The sequence below is a fragment of the Chinchilla lanigera genome, unplaced genomic scaffold, assembly GCF_000276665.1.
Source record: "Chinchilla lanigera isolate Chin_1 unplaced genomic scaffold, ChiLan1.0 scaffold00041, whole genome shotgun sequence".
Classification (NCBI taxonomy): Eukaryota; Metazoa; Chordata; class Mammalia; order Rodentia; family Chinchillidae; genus Chinchilla; species Chinchilla lanigera.
Genome location: NW_004955442.1, coordinates 15193218 through 15210794, shown reverse-complemented (window position 1 = coordinate 15210794; position 17577 = coordinate 15193218). Strand labels below are relative to the sequence as shown.

General features: G+C 48.2%; 1 protein-coding gene across 7 annotated transcripts in view; it reads left to right on the top strand.

Moving 5' to 3' along the window:
* Tsc2 (tuberous sclerosis 2) overlaps window positions 1–17577 on the top strand; it is a 38623-nt gene that overhangs the window by 6184 nt on the left and 14862 nt on the right. For all 7 annotated transcript variants that reach the window (XM_013517660.1, XM_013517662.1, XM_013517661.1 and 4 more), the window contains exons 6-21: window positions 3–120; window positions 547–595; window positions 965–1090; window positions 1573–1646; window positions 2223–2349; window positions 3911–4054; window positions 4948–5085; window positions 5617–5720; window positions 6015–6096; window positions 7431–7586; window positions 8071–8187; window positions 13721–13843; window positions 14294–14400; window positions 14598–14748; window positions 15895–16017; window positions 16828–16962. In XM_013517660.1, coding sequence (XP_013373114.1) covers window positions 3–120; window positions 547–595; window positions 965–1090; window positions 1573–1646; window positions 2223–2349; window positions 3911–4054; window positions 4948–5085; window positions 5617–5720; window positions 6015–6096; window positions 7431–7586; window positions 8071–8187; window positions 13721–13843; window positions 14294–14400; window positions 14598–14748; window positions 15895–16017; window positions 16828–16962 — 1874 coding nt within the window. The remainder of the gene's footprint in view (window positions 1–2; window positions 121–546; window positions 596–964; window positions 1091–1572; window positions 1647–2222; window positions 2350–3910; window positions 4055–4947; window positions 5086–5616; window positions 5721–6014; window positions 6097–7430; window positions 7587–8070; window positions 8188–13720; window positions 13844–14293; window positions 14401–14597; window positions 14749–15894; window positions 16018–16827; window positions 16963–17577) is intronic.

Genomic DNA, 17577 nt, shown 5'->3' with positions numbered 1-17577 from the left:
AGCGGACTTTGTCTTACAGTGGATGGATGTCGGCTTGTCCTCAGAATTCCTGCTGGTGCTTGTGAACTTGGTCAAGTTCAATAGCTGTTACCTTGATGAACACATCGCATCAATGGTTCAGTAAGAAAAGAGTCTGGAGGGTGTAGCTCAGCACTTGGTTGGCAGGCACAAGGCCCTGGATTTAATCACCAGTACTGGAAAAAAAAAAAACAAACAGAAAAGATCTTAAATAGTAATATTCCAATATAGTTCTACTGCTTTAGCTCTTAAGTTCAGCTCTGTGGGGTGAGTAAAGTTGATAAAGCCACCAAATAAATAGAGGAGTTGGATGTAGACCTGTCTTATACTTTAGTTGTTGTCTTTTTGTCATTATTTTCTTAAACATCTTTCATTGTCTATGAGGGCAGGCGCTGGCACAGAATGGGGACCCTGAGAAAGAACATGCTACTCCTGTAACTGGCATCACAGAGTGACTAAAACATGAAGTGTAGTTGCTCAGCCTTCTGAGAAACACACTCTGAACTGACTTTGGTTCTTCCTCCCCAGCATGATCTGTCTGCTGTGCATCCGGACCATGTCTTCTGTGGACATAGAGGTCAGTGACACCCCTCCTCAGGGAAGGTTGCACCTTTGTTTCTGGGAGACTAGGATTCTGGGGTCAGTCCCTATATGCCACTCTCTGGCTTTGTGGTCCCAGGCAGCTGCTTGGCCTCTCTGAGCTGCAGAAGTCTGCTGAGTAGGATAGTTAGGTGGGCTCCATCATGGAATTCTGCCTTAGAATGGGGCAACATAGTGTTGATGACCTATTGGGATGGGGCACAGGAACACCTCCCAAGTGTATGCTGTCTTGCTCTGTGGTTCTTTTTTTTTTTTTTTGGTGCTCTGTGATTCTGAGGCTACTTGGGCAGTGGGAAGGAGGATGGGAGTGTGGGACACCAGTGTGATCTTTCCTTCCCTCCTGCAGGTCTCCCTGCAGGTGCTAGATGCTGTGGTTTGCTACAACTGCCTGCCAGCTGAGAGCCTCCCTCTGTTCATTGTCACCCTGTGTCGCACCATCAATGTCAAGGAACTCTGCGAACCTTGTTGGAAGGTTGGGAGTCCTTTCTTGGGACAGCATCCTTCTTCGTTTATTTTGATCTCACTATGCAGTTCAAGCTAGCCTTGAACTTACTATGTAGACCAGGCTGGCCGTGAACTTGCAGCAGTCTTTTAGCCTCAGCCATCTGAGTGCTGGGATTACAGGTGTGCACCGCCACACCTGGTTTGGGAAAGCACCCTGATCTCAGCACATCACAGGAAAAGGGCCATCTTCAGTTAGCATATGATTTTTTGAGTCACCAGGCAGTGGCCTGTCAAGGGCAGTCCAGTGGCCTTTCCCAAGCAGTTGACCTGAGACCAGGGTTTGGGTGGCATTTGAGAGCCCTGCAACCTCTGGTTTGGGAGGATGTCGTGCTGAGCTGGTTGTGCCACAGGGCTGCAGTGGCAATGTGAGGCAGAGTGAGGGCTAGGATGCCCTTGATAAGGTTACAAGTTGTATCTGCCAGTCCGTATGATGTGTGTTCTGTCTCCCAGCTGATGCGTAACCTCTTGGGCACCCACCTGGGCCACAGTGCCATCTATAACATGTGCCGAATCATGGAGGACAGGTGAGTGTGGGCAGCTGAGGTGACAGCTGAGGGTGAGTGGGCTGAGATCCTCCCTGTGGATCAAGGTCCCCAGTGGCACAGCCCTGTGGATCTGTCATTCTTTCCCTCTTGCTACTCCCTTTCCCACTGATGGCCTTTGCATACACTATTTACTCCTGCTAGAATGTTCTTCCCACTTGTGCTGAGTCCTGATTTTCCCAGTTTTTAGTGTAGTCAGTCAGCTCCCTGGCTTCCCTGAGGAGCTTTTGCTCTTGGGCCCATGGCTTTCCTTGTTGATTTTAGGTGGAAGTTTTATACTATGTGACTTTTTTGACTAGCTTCTGTTCCCACTAGACTTCTCACTTAGTCTTGTGTCCCTGAATCTTGAATGACTCTTGGTACATGGTGCGGTCAAAGAGTGCTTAACTGTTGAATAGATCATGGAAGAATTGGTTGTGGCTGGCCTGTTTTCTGCCAGCTTCCATTACCCTTTCTCCAGCTGTGCTTCTGCCCTAAAAGTACAGGATTACTGTGTGTGCCAAGACCCTCACTGGACTCAGGCCCTACTCACATAGTCTTTCTGGGGATTGCTTTCAGAGCCTACATGGAAGATGCCCCACTGCTGAGAGGAGCTGTGTTCTTTGTAGGCATGGCTCTTTGGGGAGCCCACCGACTCTATTCTCTCAAGAACTCCCCAACATCTGTATTGCCGTCTTTTTATGAGGTAATGGGGTTTTTTCTTTCTTTCTTTTTCTCTTTCTTTTTTTCTCTCTCTCCCTCTCTCTTTCTTTCTTTTGAATTTCAGTAATTTTATTAAAAGGTATATCCTTAATGCCAAACATACTGGCAGTTGGTTAGATTACCTCTGCAAACTCAAAATTAATACTGATGTTTTCAAAATACTGAAGTATACTAACCTTTTGGTGAAGCCAAAGTTATCGACAAAGCATGGTTTACACAAAGTTAAAGGTAAAATATACTGTGGTTCTTTGGTTTATTTTTCAATGCATATTTATCTGTAACATGATGTCAAAATTGGTTGCATACATTCTGGATAGACTCAGTCTTCAGGCTTCATTGTGTTACTGTTTATAACACTAACTAACTAACTAAATGTATATATATCCTTATGTTCATTGGCTGTCATGGAGACTTCCAAACACTATCTCAGCGATTTCATAATTATGGAGGTGCCTATTTACTTAAGACATAGTATAGAAATTTGTGAAAGTATACTTTTTTTTTTTTTTTTTTTTTGGTTTTTCTTCGGTACCAGGAGCCGAACTCACGACCTTGCGCTTGCCAGATAGGCGCTTTTGCCGCTGAGCTAAATCCCCAGCCCCTGTGAAAGTATACTTTATACCTGTTTAAAAACACTCTAAGGGGCTGGGAATTTAGCTCAGCAGCATAGCACCAGCCTGGCAAGCGCGAGGTAGTGAGTTTGATTCTTGGTACTGGAAAACGAAACAAGACAAAACAAAACTCTAGAAGCAGTGGCAGTTTTACAGAACCAGTCCCTAGTAAAACCTTTTGGAGTGCTTTATCTAACCAAAATTTAGAGTAAAGCAAGTTTTTAGAGTGATAATTGATAATTTAGAGTGATAATTGAGTTACTATGTAATGGAACATATTTTGTTATGGAATGAGACAGAAGAAGTAGATTCTGTGGAGAAGTTTTCATCATTGATACAAACATAATCTGTTTTTTAATTAATTAATTAATTTTTGGTACCAGGAATCGAACTGAAGACCTTGCGCTTGCTAGGCAGGCACTTGTGCCACTGGGCTATCTCCCTGGCCCAACCTGTTTTTTGTGTGTCAGAGTTTTTTTTTTTTTCCAATCTGTTTTTTAAGAAGAAATATTAAAGACAGCTCAATAAATATGCCAGATTTACTAGGTCTATATTTTAGCTTAATATAAAATATCTTTATTTTATTATTACTATTTTTGTTGTTTGTTTTTTTATTTTTATTTTTATTTTTTGTTTGTTTTGGTTTTTCTCTGGTACCGGGAACCAAACTCACGACCTTGCGCTTGCCAGGCAGGCGCTTTTGCTGCTGAGCTAAATCCCCAGCTGTTGTTTGGTTTTTTGAGAGAGGGTTTCACTATGCAGTTTGTAGGCCAGGCTGCCCTCAAACTTACAGTAAAAAAAAAAACAAAAAAAAAAACCTTACAGCAATGCTCCCTGCCCCAGCCTTTTACTATCAGCTCTAAGGGGCATGCAGGGGCTTTCTATATGTGAGCTAGGAAGCTAACCCTGTATTCCCTTTGCTCCACGTTGTAGGCCATGACTTGTCCCAATGAGGTGGTGTCCTATGAGATCGTGCTGTCCATAACCAGACTTATCAAGAAGTACAGGAAGGAGCTCCAGGCAGTGACATGGGACATTCTGCTGAATATCATGGAACGGCTGCTTCAGCAGCTCCAGGTAAGGAGGGAAGGCCATAGGCCAAGTATATTGAGACCCCAGACAGGTGGCCTGTTCCTGGAAGATGGCAGCCTAAGGCCCTATCTCTGGGGTCTCAGATCCTGCTGTGGCTGTGTTCACTTGTGGTTCTCCGAGGTGCCACCTATATTCCAGTGAATACAGATCTCATTTTTTCCAGTCCTTCTCCATTGTTTGGGCCCTAGACAGGTGTATGCAGTAGATGAGCAGAACTGGGCCAGTGTTGCTCAAGGCCAAAAGAGGAACAGAGCAGGTCACCTCCATGGGCTAAGTGCCCCTGAAGGCAGGTTCTAGAGCATCTGGAGTGCTGGCCATGCTTCCCTGTGACTTTCGAGCGCAGCATTAGTGAGTCTGTTAACTACAGCCCTGAGGATCCCAGAGCCCATAGGCACACACCTTTTGACATAAGGTCTGTAGCAGGAGAGGGCAACATCTAGCATGGCCAGGGGTGAATGATGTCCAGGGTCCAGGCCAGCAGAAGAAAGGACTGGGGCTCAGCAGGCCTGAGTTGAGTCCTCCTAGGGGCTGGCTACTCATCAGACTATTGCTGTTAACTGATTAGCACTTCAGCCTCAGGTGGTAGGGGTGGGGACCACACTCCTGGGGCTTCAGAAGGTGCTAGAGCTTGAGGGAAGTGTGTAAGGTTGTGAAGTTGTAGCTGTTCTCTCCTTCCTGCTCTTCCCTCTGGGCTGCGCTGTGTGGTTTTAGCCAGGATTCCCCAGGGAGGGGAGCAGACAAGAACAGTGGTTGCCCAGATTTCCTGGCAAGGTCCAGCCATGGACCTGAGGGCGTGTCCACGTGCAGCTGAGAAGTGGGAAGGAGGAGTGAGCTGCTTGAGGGGAGTGGAAGTAGTCTGATGTTCCTTGGTACTACAGGACCTGGACAGCCCAGAGCTCAGGACCATCATCCATGACCTGCTGACCACTGTGGAGGAGCTGTGTGACCAGAATGAGTTCCATGGCTCACAGGAAAGATACTTTGAGCTGGTAGAGAGCTGTGCGGACCAGAGACCTGTAAGACTTCGCACTCTCCACTCTGTGGGGCCTTCAGGTTCAGGCCAGAAGGGCTGTAGGAAAGGGACCTCTGCAAGCACTAGCTCCATACGTGAAGCCAAGTTTTCCAAGTTTGAAGTAAAGGGCCAGGCAGGCTCTTATTTTGCCAGGATTTGTGCTCCAGCAAGGAAGCCTGCCAGTTCAACAAGCAATGTGTGTGTGGGTCTGTTAAAGAGCTCAGTGCTAGCCTAACCATCAATTTCCTCCCACCTGTGTGGAGGAAGTTCTGGACTGCTCTGTGGAGACTGACTGCTTTGTGCTTGCTCCCAGGTAGCAGAGTCATTTTTCCAGGAACACTCAGCCCTCAGCCAGGCTGCTTCTGGGTTCTGACATGTATTTCTCATGCTGGGAGGCCTTCGTTCCTGTGGGCTTCCCACATAGAGTGCAAGGGGGAAGGCCTTTTTGAGCAAACTTGGTTCTCCTGGGGGAGCAGCCTGGCAGTGGGTTGACAGACCTTCTGGCTTCTTGACACTCGCTCTCTTCCTTCAACAGGAGTCCTCCCTCTTAAACTTAATATCCTACAGAGCTCAGTCCATTCATCCAGCGAAGGACGGCTGGATCCAGAACCTGCAGTTGCTAATGGAGAGGTTCTTCAGGTAGTAGAGCCTCTGTGGCCTGCCCTGGGCCCCAGCTTCAGACTCCTGATAAGAGACAGGGCTTTCCTTTCTGATCCTTGAAAGCAGCAGTTTTCATTGAGTGGCAGAGATTGGTTTTCCCATAGAACGTGGTCCTCTGATGAGACCCTTGTGCTATGGCCTCTTGGAAGGCAGAACCCTCTCTGCCCCTTGGTTGGGTCTGGATATTGATGAGTTGGGATCCATGGGGAGAACCCAGGATCAGGCCTAGCCACCCAGCTGCATAGCCATTCTTCCTTCTTCCCCACCACCCAGGAATGAGTCCCGCAGTGCTGTTCGCATCAAGGTGTTGGATGTGCTATCCTTCGTGCTGCTCATCAACAGGCAGTTCTATGAGGTCGGTGGTGCTGGATCCTCCTGGGGTTGGGGACTCCTGGGCACTGTATGCCTTCTGACTCTGCCCCAACCCGGGGCTTCCCACTCCTGGCACTGCACTGTAGAAGGCATTCAACTGCCTCAGTTCCTCCCTTGTTCATTTATTCCTTTTTTCATCCTGTGGTACCCTGGCCAGGCTTGTGCTGGGCCTGTAAACTGCAGAGTAGGGAGGAATGGGGAGAAAAACAGGCCTTTGAGTGCTCTGTCGTGGTTGTCACTCAGCTTCTTTAGAGGAGCCTCTCAAGAATTCTGGTCTGAGTTGAAAACAGTCTAATGTGGGATGCTTTGTTGTGTCTGTAATTGCTTTCATCATGTGCCTCTTGGCTGATTAACAGCTGCTGGGCTGTCCTGAACCCTGCCTGGTAATTCTGTCTCTGCCTTACCCTCCATGCTACCCTTCCCTCCTGGAAGAATATCAGTATGTGTATGTGCGTGTTCTTTTGTAGGAGATGTACTCTCAGCTCTGAGGCCTCGCTCCCTTCTCACTCTGGACTGGAGGCCTTCCACTGTTAGCCTTGCATTTTGTGGGCTCCCCCACCTGTGTGTTGCAGCCCCTCCCACCCTCCCTCCTTTAAGCAGAGCTCAGTGCCTCCTTTTCCAAAAGCCTCTTTCAGCTTCTCTGGTTCCTCATCAGAGTTAATGTCATCCTGCCTTGTTCTGTGGCACTTCTTTTTTTTTTTTTTTTGAGACAGGGTCTCACTATATAGCTCAGGCTGGCCTTGAACTTGCATTGGTCCCCCTGCCTCAGCCTCCTGAGTAGTGGGACTACAGGTGTGTGCCACCACATCCGCCTCCGTGGCACTTTTTACCTGTCTCTGTAAAAGCTTTCATACCACTCCCTCCATCGCAGTAGTTTCTGTGAGGTCAGGGTTTGCTACTGCCAATGTACATACAGCCCTCTACATAGGATTTTTTGTGTATGTGGTGTTGGAGATCAAATTCAAGGCCTCACACATGCTAAAGGAGTTACTCTCAATTGTGAAACTGAGTGACGAAAAGCATGCAGAGACATTGCCTTGGCTGCATCACATCAGCCTGCAGCTTTGGCTCTGTGGCTGTGCCAGGCTCTTATATAGCAGCCACTGATCTGAACTGAGGGGCTAGGCAGTGCCCTGGGAGAGAGAGCCCTGGAGAGTATGTGAGGCTCAAGAGGCCGTGATCAACCTTGCTCAGCTTTTCTGCAGTCTTGATTAACACCTTAGATTTTTAGTTGATTTCTTGAGGAATTCAGTGTCACTGAAATGCCTCTCTTCCCATGGGGCAAGAGACTTACCTTCTCTCTCTCTGCCCATGTAGGAGGAACTGATTAACTCAGTGGTCATCTCACAACTCTCTCATATCCCTGAAGACAGAGACCCCCAGGTCCGAAAGCTGGCCACTCAACTGCTGGTGGACCTCGCAGAAGGCTGCCATACCCACCACTTCAACAGTCTTCTAGACATCATTGAAAAAGTGAGAGCCTCATGGGACCCAGGGCTGCGGGTGGCTAAGTGCCAGAGGTACTCCTCTTGGTGGTAAAACCCTGTGGACAAGTGCATCCCCTGGACCCTTGTCCACTCTCAGCTTTGTGACTGTCTTCAGAGGTCAGGATGTCCCTCCTAGCAGAGATAAGTAATGTCCAGAGGCCAGGTTGGATTGTGTACTGCTTGCAGGACCTTAGAAATGGGTATTGTGTAGCTCCCTGAGAACTGGGCTAGATGTTGGGAAGCTCACACAGCCCAGGAGACAGGGCTGTGGCCCATATCCTCCTGACATAGCCAATACCTTTCCCTTTTAGTTTTGAAATGGACTGTGATTCCTGAGCAGTTAGTTGGTTATCTAAAGTGCACCTTTCTCTCTTTCTGAAAAGTGAAAAAGCAGGTTATTTGTGGTAGAAAGTGTTAGGTCTGAGAGTGGCTGGAGCTAGGGGCTGGGACTTACATGTTCATCTTTTAAGGTGATGGCCCGCTCCCTCTCTCTGCCCCCCGAGCTGGAAGAAAGGGATGTGACTGCCTACTCAGCTTCCCTGGAGGATGTGAAGACAGCAGTCTTGGGGCTCCTGGTCATCCTTCAGGTGGGTGGGTCTTCTGCTGGAGGCCTCTTGTGGGAGGGTGTGTTGCCCAGCTCCTGTTCACTCTCATTGGAGGCTACTCTTCCTGGATATGTCTCCCTGGAGACCTGGGCTCTACCAGGGTCACAGGGGTGTGGTGATTATGATGGGCAGCAGGGTGAGGTCCTGACTGGCTGAGAGACTTGCAGGGCACAGTGGGACCCATGCTGTCTAGTCTGGCACTGACCCTGAGTCCAGGTCAGAACCAAGTTCTGCCCTTGTGTGATACCTGCCTTGGTTGGTGCCTCATCAGCTGAGGCAGAAGAGGCAGTCTGTTCCACTTGATAGCTGTCTAAGTTTGAGAACAGCTTTCCTTCTCACATACTGTAGAACTTCATTTTACAGTGAATGACTTGGTCATTTTCAGTGTGTTTCACAGAGCTATTTTATTTTATTTTTGGAGGTGGGACAAATCTCACTACATAGTGCAGCTGGCGTTGAACTCATGGAGGCTCCTGCCTCAACCTTCCGAGTGCTGTGATTATAGGCATGTGCCACCACGTCCAGCTTGCAGTTAATTTTGGAATACCCCATTATCCCAAAAGAAACCCCACACTTACTAGCCATCATTCCCCAGCCTCTGGCAAGCACCAATCTGCCTTCTACCTCCATCCATTTGCCTGTTCTGGACATTTCATATAAATGGAATCTCAACATGTGGCCTCCTGTATCTGGCTCCTGTCAATGAGTACCATATTTTCAGGGTTCATCTGTGTTGATGGAAGTGTTGATACGTCATTCCTTTTTATGGCTGAATAATGTCCCATTGCATGGATGGTCTATATTTTCTTTGTCCATTTGCCTGATAATTGATACTTAGGTTGTTTCTCCCTTTTGACTCTTGTGAAGAATGCTGCTTTAAACATGGTTGCATAAGTGTTCGTGTGTACATGAGTTTCCACATCTGGGAGCGGAGGGTAGGTTGGTGGTTTGGAGGTTAAGTCTGTGCCTAAGGCTTGTGGAGCTGCAGCCTGTTTTGTACCAGGGCTGCACCATTTCACATCCCCCTCAACCATATGTGATGTTCTGACTTCACCACCACAGAGAAAATGTTGTCTTCTACAGCATTGTTACATCTCTTTGCTTTCTTTGCTCTTTCATTCTTCCATTCTTTCTCTTTCTTTTTTGGTCTTTTTGAGACAGGGTCTCACTATACAGTTCAGGCTGGCCTTGAGCTCACTTTGTAGCCCAGGCTGGTCTTGAACGCTCAGCAATCCTCTTACCTCAGCCTGCCGAGTGCTGGGATTACAGGTGTGTGCACCATATTCAGCCCATTCCCTTTTTTGGAATGGGTCTTGGTATGTTGCTTAGGTTGGCCTCAAACTCAGCTCCTGCTCCTATACCTGAGTACCTGGGGTACTTACTGCACCCCACCTGTTTGTATTTCTTTGACTGTGGCCATCCAAGTGGGTGTGAAGTGGTGTCTCACTGTGGTTTTGTTTCCCTGAAAGGTAATGATGTTGAGCATCTTTTTATTTTTCTGGTGCTGCAAATTGAACCCAGAGCCTTGAACATGCTAGGCAAAGGCTGTACCACTGAGCTACACCATCAGCCCAAATATCTTTTCATTTAGTTGTTGGCCAGCTGTGTATTTTCTGAAGAGAAATGTCTATTCAGGTCTGTGCCCATTTTTTAGAGGGTTGTTAGTCTTTGTATTCCTGAGATATAAGAGTTCTCTGTATGTTTTAGATAAGATGGCACACACCTGTAACTCCAGTCCTTGGGAGGCTGGGGCAGGAGAGTTTGAGGCCAGACTGAGCTACATAGTGAGACCCAGTTTCAGGAAACCAGACCAAACAAACAAAATCCAAAGTGTTCTCTGTATGTTCTGGACACAAGTCCTGTGTCAGGTGGATGATCTGCAGATGCTTCTTATCCCCACAGGTGTTTCTTGGAGCCTGATGCCCTGGTGCTCCTGAGGGTCTTTGGTACCACAGGCCCTCTTGACCCCATATCCTTTCTGTTGTCCCCACACATTCCTTTGTCATTACATGTCTCTCATGTGTCGCATCCTGTCACCACAAGTTCCTCCTCTGATCCCTCCATACACACCCACTTTTTTTTTTATTGAACCCAAGAACTCACACATGGTAGACAAGTGACCTAGCATGGAACGTACCCTCAGCCCCTTTTTATTTCGTTTTGAGAGGGTCTTGCTGAATTGCTCAGGTTGACCCCAAACTTGTGCTTCTCCTGCTTCAGCCTCCCAAGTAGTGGGGATTACAGGTGAGTATCACCATACCCAGTTCAACACATCCTGTCTTCTCACCACACATCTCTCTCTCTTTTTTTTTTTTTTTTTTTGCTTTTTCCCAATACTTGGAATTGAACTCATGACCTCGTGCTTGCCAGGCAGGTGCTGTGCCACTGAGCTAAATCTCCAGCCCCGTCACCACACATCTCCAGGCGGGCAGTGATCAGGCTCCTCCTTTGGCCACTGTACCTTGATTGCCTCACAGTGTCACTGAAGGGTTCTTATGAGTATTAATATCACATAAAGTATAATATATGAATTCATTGGCTTAAAAACTTCTAGGTCAAACTGGGTATGATGGCATATGCCTGTAATCTCAGCACTCAAGAGGCTGAGGCAGGAAGATAGTAAGTTGAAGTATAGCCTAAGCAAATTTTTGAGATCCTCTTTCAAAAAGAAAAACAATTTCTAGTTTGTAAGATGTTGGATAGTTGAACAGGTTTCTGTATTGTTGATATGTCACTAGTTTTTATTTCCTGGCGTGCAACTTTAAAATGTCATTTGATGACAACTAGACAGTCCTTGCTAGATATTATTTTTTGTTTTTTGAGACAGGGTCTCACTGTGTAGTTCAGGGTGGTCTTTGAACTCACTATGTAGTGCAGGCTGCCCTTAAATTTGTGGAGATCCTTCTGCCTCAGCTGAGTGCTGGGATTATACAAATGCACCACCACACCTGTTTAGTTAAGAGTCTTATACATCAGAGTCTGCTCCTTGCCACCCTGACCTGTGGGAAAGGAACAAGCCAACAGTGGACCCTGTGGCATGGATGAATTTGGAACCTTGTTTTGTAGAGAAAAGGTGAGATGTTCTGTTCTGTCTTGAAAATCCAGCTGTGAGGTCTGAGCTGTTTCCTCATTTAGGCAGAATATGGCGATTATTGTCTGTCTGTCTGTCTGTCTGTCTTTCTTTCTAATTGGAAGGTATAGGTCTGTCTTTCTTTCTAATTGGAAGGTATAGGTATGGCAATGGTGGCACATACCTGTAACCCCAGCACTCTGGGAAACTGAGACAGGAGGATTGAGAGTTCCAGGCTACCTGGACACTTAACAACTTAGTGAGATCTTGTCTCAAAATATAAACTGAAAAAGGGGATGTGGATGTGGCCCAGTACAAAGACCCTAGGTTCAATCCCCAGTACCACCCCTGCAAAAAAAGTCATGCAGTCTAATGTATTAATTATTGTTACTCTCCTATTATCTTGTTTTCAAATTCTGGTTTTTTTTCTTCTTTTTATAATAAAAAAAAGAAGAAAAAAAAGTTATGTGGTCTACTTAGCTTGATATAGAGTGGTACATACTCATCATCTCAGCTACTCAGAAGCCTGAAGCAAGAGTGAAGCAGGAAGATTGGAAGTTCAAGCCCAGCCTGGACAATTTAGCAAGATACTGTGTCAAAAAACAGGGTGTGGGGCTGGGGGTTTAGCTCACGGCACAGCGCCTGCCTGGCAAGCACAAGGTCGTGAGTTTTGATTCCCGGTACCGGAAAAAAACAAACAAAAAATAAATACGTAAATAAATAAATAAATAAGTAAATAAATAAATAAAATTTTTAAAAAGGGTGTGATTGAAATATATAGTGAACGTTTAAAACTTAATTACAGTAAAAGACATACTGCCACTAATCTCTCTTACAATATAATCCTCTTGCTTTGAACAGACTTACACTTAGCCCATCTTGGTACTTTTTTTTTTGGAAACAGGTTCTCACTGTGTAGTTTAGGCTGGCCTTGAACTTGGGGTGGTCTTCTTGCCTCAGCCTCCTAGGTGCTGGGATTACAGGCATAGACCACCATACTCAGCTGTTCTTGCCAATTCCTGAAGCAGTTCTGGAAGTCCTCTTTTGTGAGTATCTTTGTGAGGTATGAGAAAAACAGTGTATTCTGTTGCCGAGTACTATCCAATAGAAAGGCAGGCTCATAAAAGCTACCATGTGGCCTCAGCTACCTGATTCACTGGATCTAGGACTCACCGTGACTTTTTGCTCTTCCCCAAAGTAAAAATGACCACAAAAGGTCAATCTTTTGAATTTATTCAGGACATTGGGGCAGCCACAACAGTGCAACTAAAAACACTCACAAAACAGGACCTCCAGAACTGCTTCCGAATGTGGCAAAAACAATGGGATAGATGTGTTTAAAATGAGGAAGAGTATTTTGAGGGAGGATTGAGAGCAATGGGTGTTTTGCTGTAATAAGTTTTTTAAAAATTTAATTCTGAAAAAAATTTAATTCTGTACTTTTTGGTCATACTTCATAAAATCAAAATGGGCTGGAGGATGTAACTCAGCGATAGACTGCTTGCCTAGCACGTTCAAGGCCCCAATTTCAGTTCCCACTACTGCAGCCAAAAAATAAGGAAATAATAAAAGTCATATATCCATTTAGTAAAACACACATAACCCCAGTGAAGGGTCAGATACCCCCTTTCTGCTGAGAGCACCTGGTTGAAGCCCTGTGAGACTATTGCAAAAGTCTGCTGTTGCGATGAATTGTCAAACTCCCCTCCTTGTGTGGTCTAGTGCAGGATGATGTTTTCCTATCCTGTGCTCTGAGACAGAGAAACAGTACTAACGAGCTTCTCAGTACCTGCTGCTAACCTGTAAGACCCAAAGGCCACCAAGGCCCCTCAGGCTCTTGATATCTTCCTGCAACCCTGACCCTGGCCTGCCGCCCCAGGGTTGTTAACATGGTAGAAGGCTGCCTGGTCATGCCTGTCACCTGCCAGGGAGGGTCTAGGGCCTTTCTAGGGTGTGGCTTGCAGTGGGATATTGGCCTGGGAGTAAGCCTGCAGTGTGTGCATTCCACCAGCTGCTGCATTTTGACCTCTTTGCCTTGTAGCATTGAGAATCTGTCTTCAGCCTGCTAGGATGGGTGTTAGATGATTGCCTCTCAGTTTTTTGTTTTTTTTTTTTTTTTGTTTTTTTGGTTTTTTCTCCGGTACCGGGAACCGAACTCACGGCCTTGCGCTTGCCAGGCAGGCGCTTTGCCGCTGAGCTAAATCCCCAGCCCCTGCCTCTCAGTTTTTGTTGGAAAGGTTTTTCCTAATTTATTGATTCCCTGCTGATGAGATGGATACATGAAGAGATGCCCTTTGGAGTGGTGTTGGTAACTGATGGCTATGCACAGGAAACATGGCAGGTGTTGTCTGCTCAACCTCCAGAGAGATGTTCCTGGTTTTTCCACCCCTCCCTGGGTGAATGGCATGTTCTTTCCCTCAAGATGATAGCACCCTTTCTTCACAGACCAAGCTGTACACCTTGCCTGCCAGCCATGCCATGCGTGTGTACGAGACACTTGTCAGCCACATCCAGCTCCACTACAAGCATAGCTATTCCCTGCCCATTGCCAGCAGCATCCGGCTACAGGTATGACATCCATTCCCTGGGGCTCAGCAAACCACCTCTGTGTTGGTGGACATGATGCATACAGGCTGGAGAGGCAGGGTTGCTTGGGGAGGGACCCACCGCTGGGCTTTCCCTTTGTGGCATTTTCAGTGGCTGCAGCCTCTCAGTATCCTCTGCACTTCCTTTGCCTTCAGTCCCCATGTCTTTGTGGCTTATCACTGCGTTACATGATAGCCTGGGATGGGAGCAGAGAAAAGGAAACACCGACTTTCAGATGGCCTGTAGCTGCAGTGCTACAGCAAACTGCAGGGCAGGGAAGGCTAGGCTCTGTGGTCTCTAGTAGGATACCAGCTTGGGAATAAAAGCCTCAGGTGTCCTTGGGATACATGATCTGAGTGGGAAGGCGATGTTGCCCACCCTGGCTGGGCAAGTTTCGGGCTCAATTGGATGGCACAGTTATGTTCTTTCCAGGCCTTTGACTTCCTGCTGCTGCTGCGGGCTGATGCGCTCCACCGCCTGGGTCTACCCACCAAGGACGGGATTGTGAGATTCAGTCCCTACTGCCTGTGTGACAGCACGTATGTGAGATGGTCCCTGTCCTGAACTGCTGCTTCAGGGGTGTCAGGGTCATTGGGTTAGAGGTAGAATCAAGTGCTGTCTGCCCTGGAGGGACTGTGTAGATGGGATTCTTACTGTGGGCCAGAAGGGAGTCTTGTGTCTTTTCCCATGTCTGAAGTAGGATAGGCCTCATCTGGTGTTCTGCTTGCTTCTGCAGGGAGCCTGAGAGGGCCTCTGACAAGAAGGCTGGCGGCCCCCTTTCCCCTCCCACTGGGCCACCAGGCTCTGCATCAGGAGGCCCTGCCTTGCGGCTTGGCCACCTGCCCTACTCCCTGCTCTTCCGAGTTCTGCTGCAGTGTTTGAAGCAGGTGAGAAGGTCCTTTGCCTCTGGCCAGACAGAGTTGCAGTGGGCACTGACCTGAGAGTACTAGGTGCTTGGAATGCATCCCTCCCATGTGGGTGACCTTGAGAGAGCCCCTTGTTTCTAGGTTTGCAGCATGGCTCAGCCATGTAGCAGATTTTACCATAGGCTCACTTGAGCCTCAAGCAGGGCATGGACTGGTTATTGGGGAAGGGAGGCGGGGTATGGTGGGAGTCACTTCTGGGATACCTGCCAGGCAAACTGAAGCCAGCTTTGAAAGGTGGGGAAGGTTTCAGTTTGAAAGGTGGAGTTAGCAAAGCGTGGAAGCAAGAGGATGCTGTGGTAGGAGGCTGAGGTCAGGGAGGGATAGGGCAGCAGGTTGGGGGCCAGAGGCCGAGGCAGGTCCAGGGTCCTGAGGTACCAGGTGGCGGCATCAAAAGACCAGTGGGAAATTACCCAGGAGTCTCTAGGCCTCATATTACAGGGTTAGTAATTGAAAGGGCATCTAAGATTCTGCCTTTTGACTTGACAGTGGGCAGTGGTTCGCTCCTTGATGAGATGTCCAGGTGAAGGTGGGGTTGGAAGGCCATGAATAGGTCCTCCCTGTCACTGTGGCCTTGGGCTGCTGCTGTTGGTTCTGTCATGCAGGGGTCTTGGCCTGGGGATTATTGACTTGCTGCTTTTCCCTCTTAGCTGTCTGATTGCTCTTCTGCTGCCTCTTCTTTATTGTTGGCAGTTCAGTTGGTACTTGATAGAGGTGGGCACCGATCATAGACTCCTGGGTACAGTGGCATATGCAGGCAGCCACTGGTCCTCTGCAGGCAGATGAGGGGAGGGCCAGGCAGTAGAGTGAGGCAAGTGGAAATCCTGAGTTGGGGCAAGAGGGGAAGAAGGTGTCAGCTCCCTGTTGGACCTCCGCCCATCCTTGCCTCTGGGGGGCAGCTGCCATTCCCAGAGTAGCTGTCTTTGAGCAGCAGCTTTTACTGCAGGTGTGAGGACAGAGGCCCAGGCTCGGTAGGTCCCTGTGTGCGAAAGTGGGCATCCAGAGGCCTTGCTGCTGTCTGACCATGGACAGCTTTGCACACTGGGCTTTGGCCTGCTGTCTCCAGGGTCCAGAATACCCTGCCCACCTTAACTATCCCTTTCCCTGTAGGAGACTGACTGGAAGGTGCTGAAGCTGGTCCTCAGTAAGCTGCCAGAGTCGCTGCGCTACAAGGTCCTCATCTTCACATCTCCATGCAATGTCGACCAGCTCTCTTCGGCCCTCTGCTCTATGGTAATGCCCACCCAGCAGGTCTGCACTGACCCCGCTGCTGTCATTCATGGTGGGCCTGGCATGCTGGGAGTAGAGGGTATGGTCCAGTATCGCCTCCAAAAGACAGCAAGCGCTATGACCTGATAGACTGAGACTGTCTCCTTCAAAGCCTCTGGAACACAAACTGTGCTCCTGGGCCAGTAGATAGTAGGCCAGAAATCTCAGCTTATGGGGCATTAAAGGTTCCTATTTGAGGATGTAACTGAGCATGCCTGTCCTCTCTCTCCTCTTCCTGGCTGGGGCTTCTGTGTTGTTCATGTCATGCCTCTGCCTGTCACCTGTCAAGAGGTGGTACCCTCCCACTTTTTGAAAAGGCTGATCCTTGCCAGGAAAGAAAGCAGTAGCCTCTCATATTCTTTATTTTTCCTACGGTGCTGTGGTTGAACTTGGGGCCTTTGCACTGAGTTACATTCCAACCCTTTTATTGCTTTATTTCTTTTTTTTGTTTTGTTTTGTTTTGTTTTTCTCTGGTGCCAGGAACCGAACTCACGACCTTGCGCTTGCCAGGCAGGCGCTTTTGCCGCTGAGCTAAATCCCCAGCCCCTATTGCTTTATTTCATTTTGAGACAGGGTCCCATTAAATTGCCAAGGCTGGGCTGGAACTTGTGATCCTCCTGCTTCACCCTTGCAGAGTACTAGGATTACAGGCGTGTGCTCCCATGCCCTGCTCCTCCTGTACTCTGGACTCACATCTTCTCCTGGCCTCCCTGGAACCCTCTGGCTACCCATGGGACTTGGCCAGGGCCTTCACAGATGAATCTTGCTCATTAGCTTTCAGGCCCAAAGACCCTTGAGCGCCTCCGAGGCACCCCCGAAGGCTTCTCCAGAACCGACCTGCACTTGGCCGTGGTTCCTGTTCTGACAGTGTTAATCTCTTACCATAACTATTTGGACAAGACCAAGCAGGTATGAAGAGGGGGAACCTGGGAGCCTCATGGTGCTTGAGATTTGAAAACCTAGCCCTAAATGGAGGGCTCACTTTTTTTTTTTTTTTTTTAAACGGGGTTCTAGGCCAGGGTGAGGTGAACTGGCTTGGCTTCCCCTCACGACTACTGGACCCCTGCCTGCCAGCCAGCCCAGAACTTTGGGTATCTGTATCCCTTGGTGCCTCCAAATTCTCTCTGGGGGTCTGGACTTTAGTGCAGCTCTTCCGTGTGTCCCTCTGTCCTCCCCTGTCCAGCAGTGTCTCCCCCTTGGAGGAGCATTCCCTGACCTGTCCCTGGAGCAGTTCTGTGATGGGTAGCCAGGCTGGGTTTGAGAAGTGGATGGCTTTCTTTTCCTTCCACGCCTCCAGTTAGGTTTGGAAAGCACAGAAGGACTTTTCTCTGTGCTTTGGGGCACAGAAGAGATCTCAGCTCAGGGGCTCAACACCCCAGGAACAGTTCTTTCATAAAGCTAGTACCTTTTCAGAAACACCAGAGACCCAGCAGAGCTCAGACAACCATCAACCCAAGGGATGGAGAAAGGCCCCTCCATCCCTGTGGAGCACCCCAGAATGAGCCAAGGGAAGACAAGACCTGG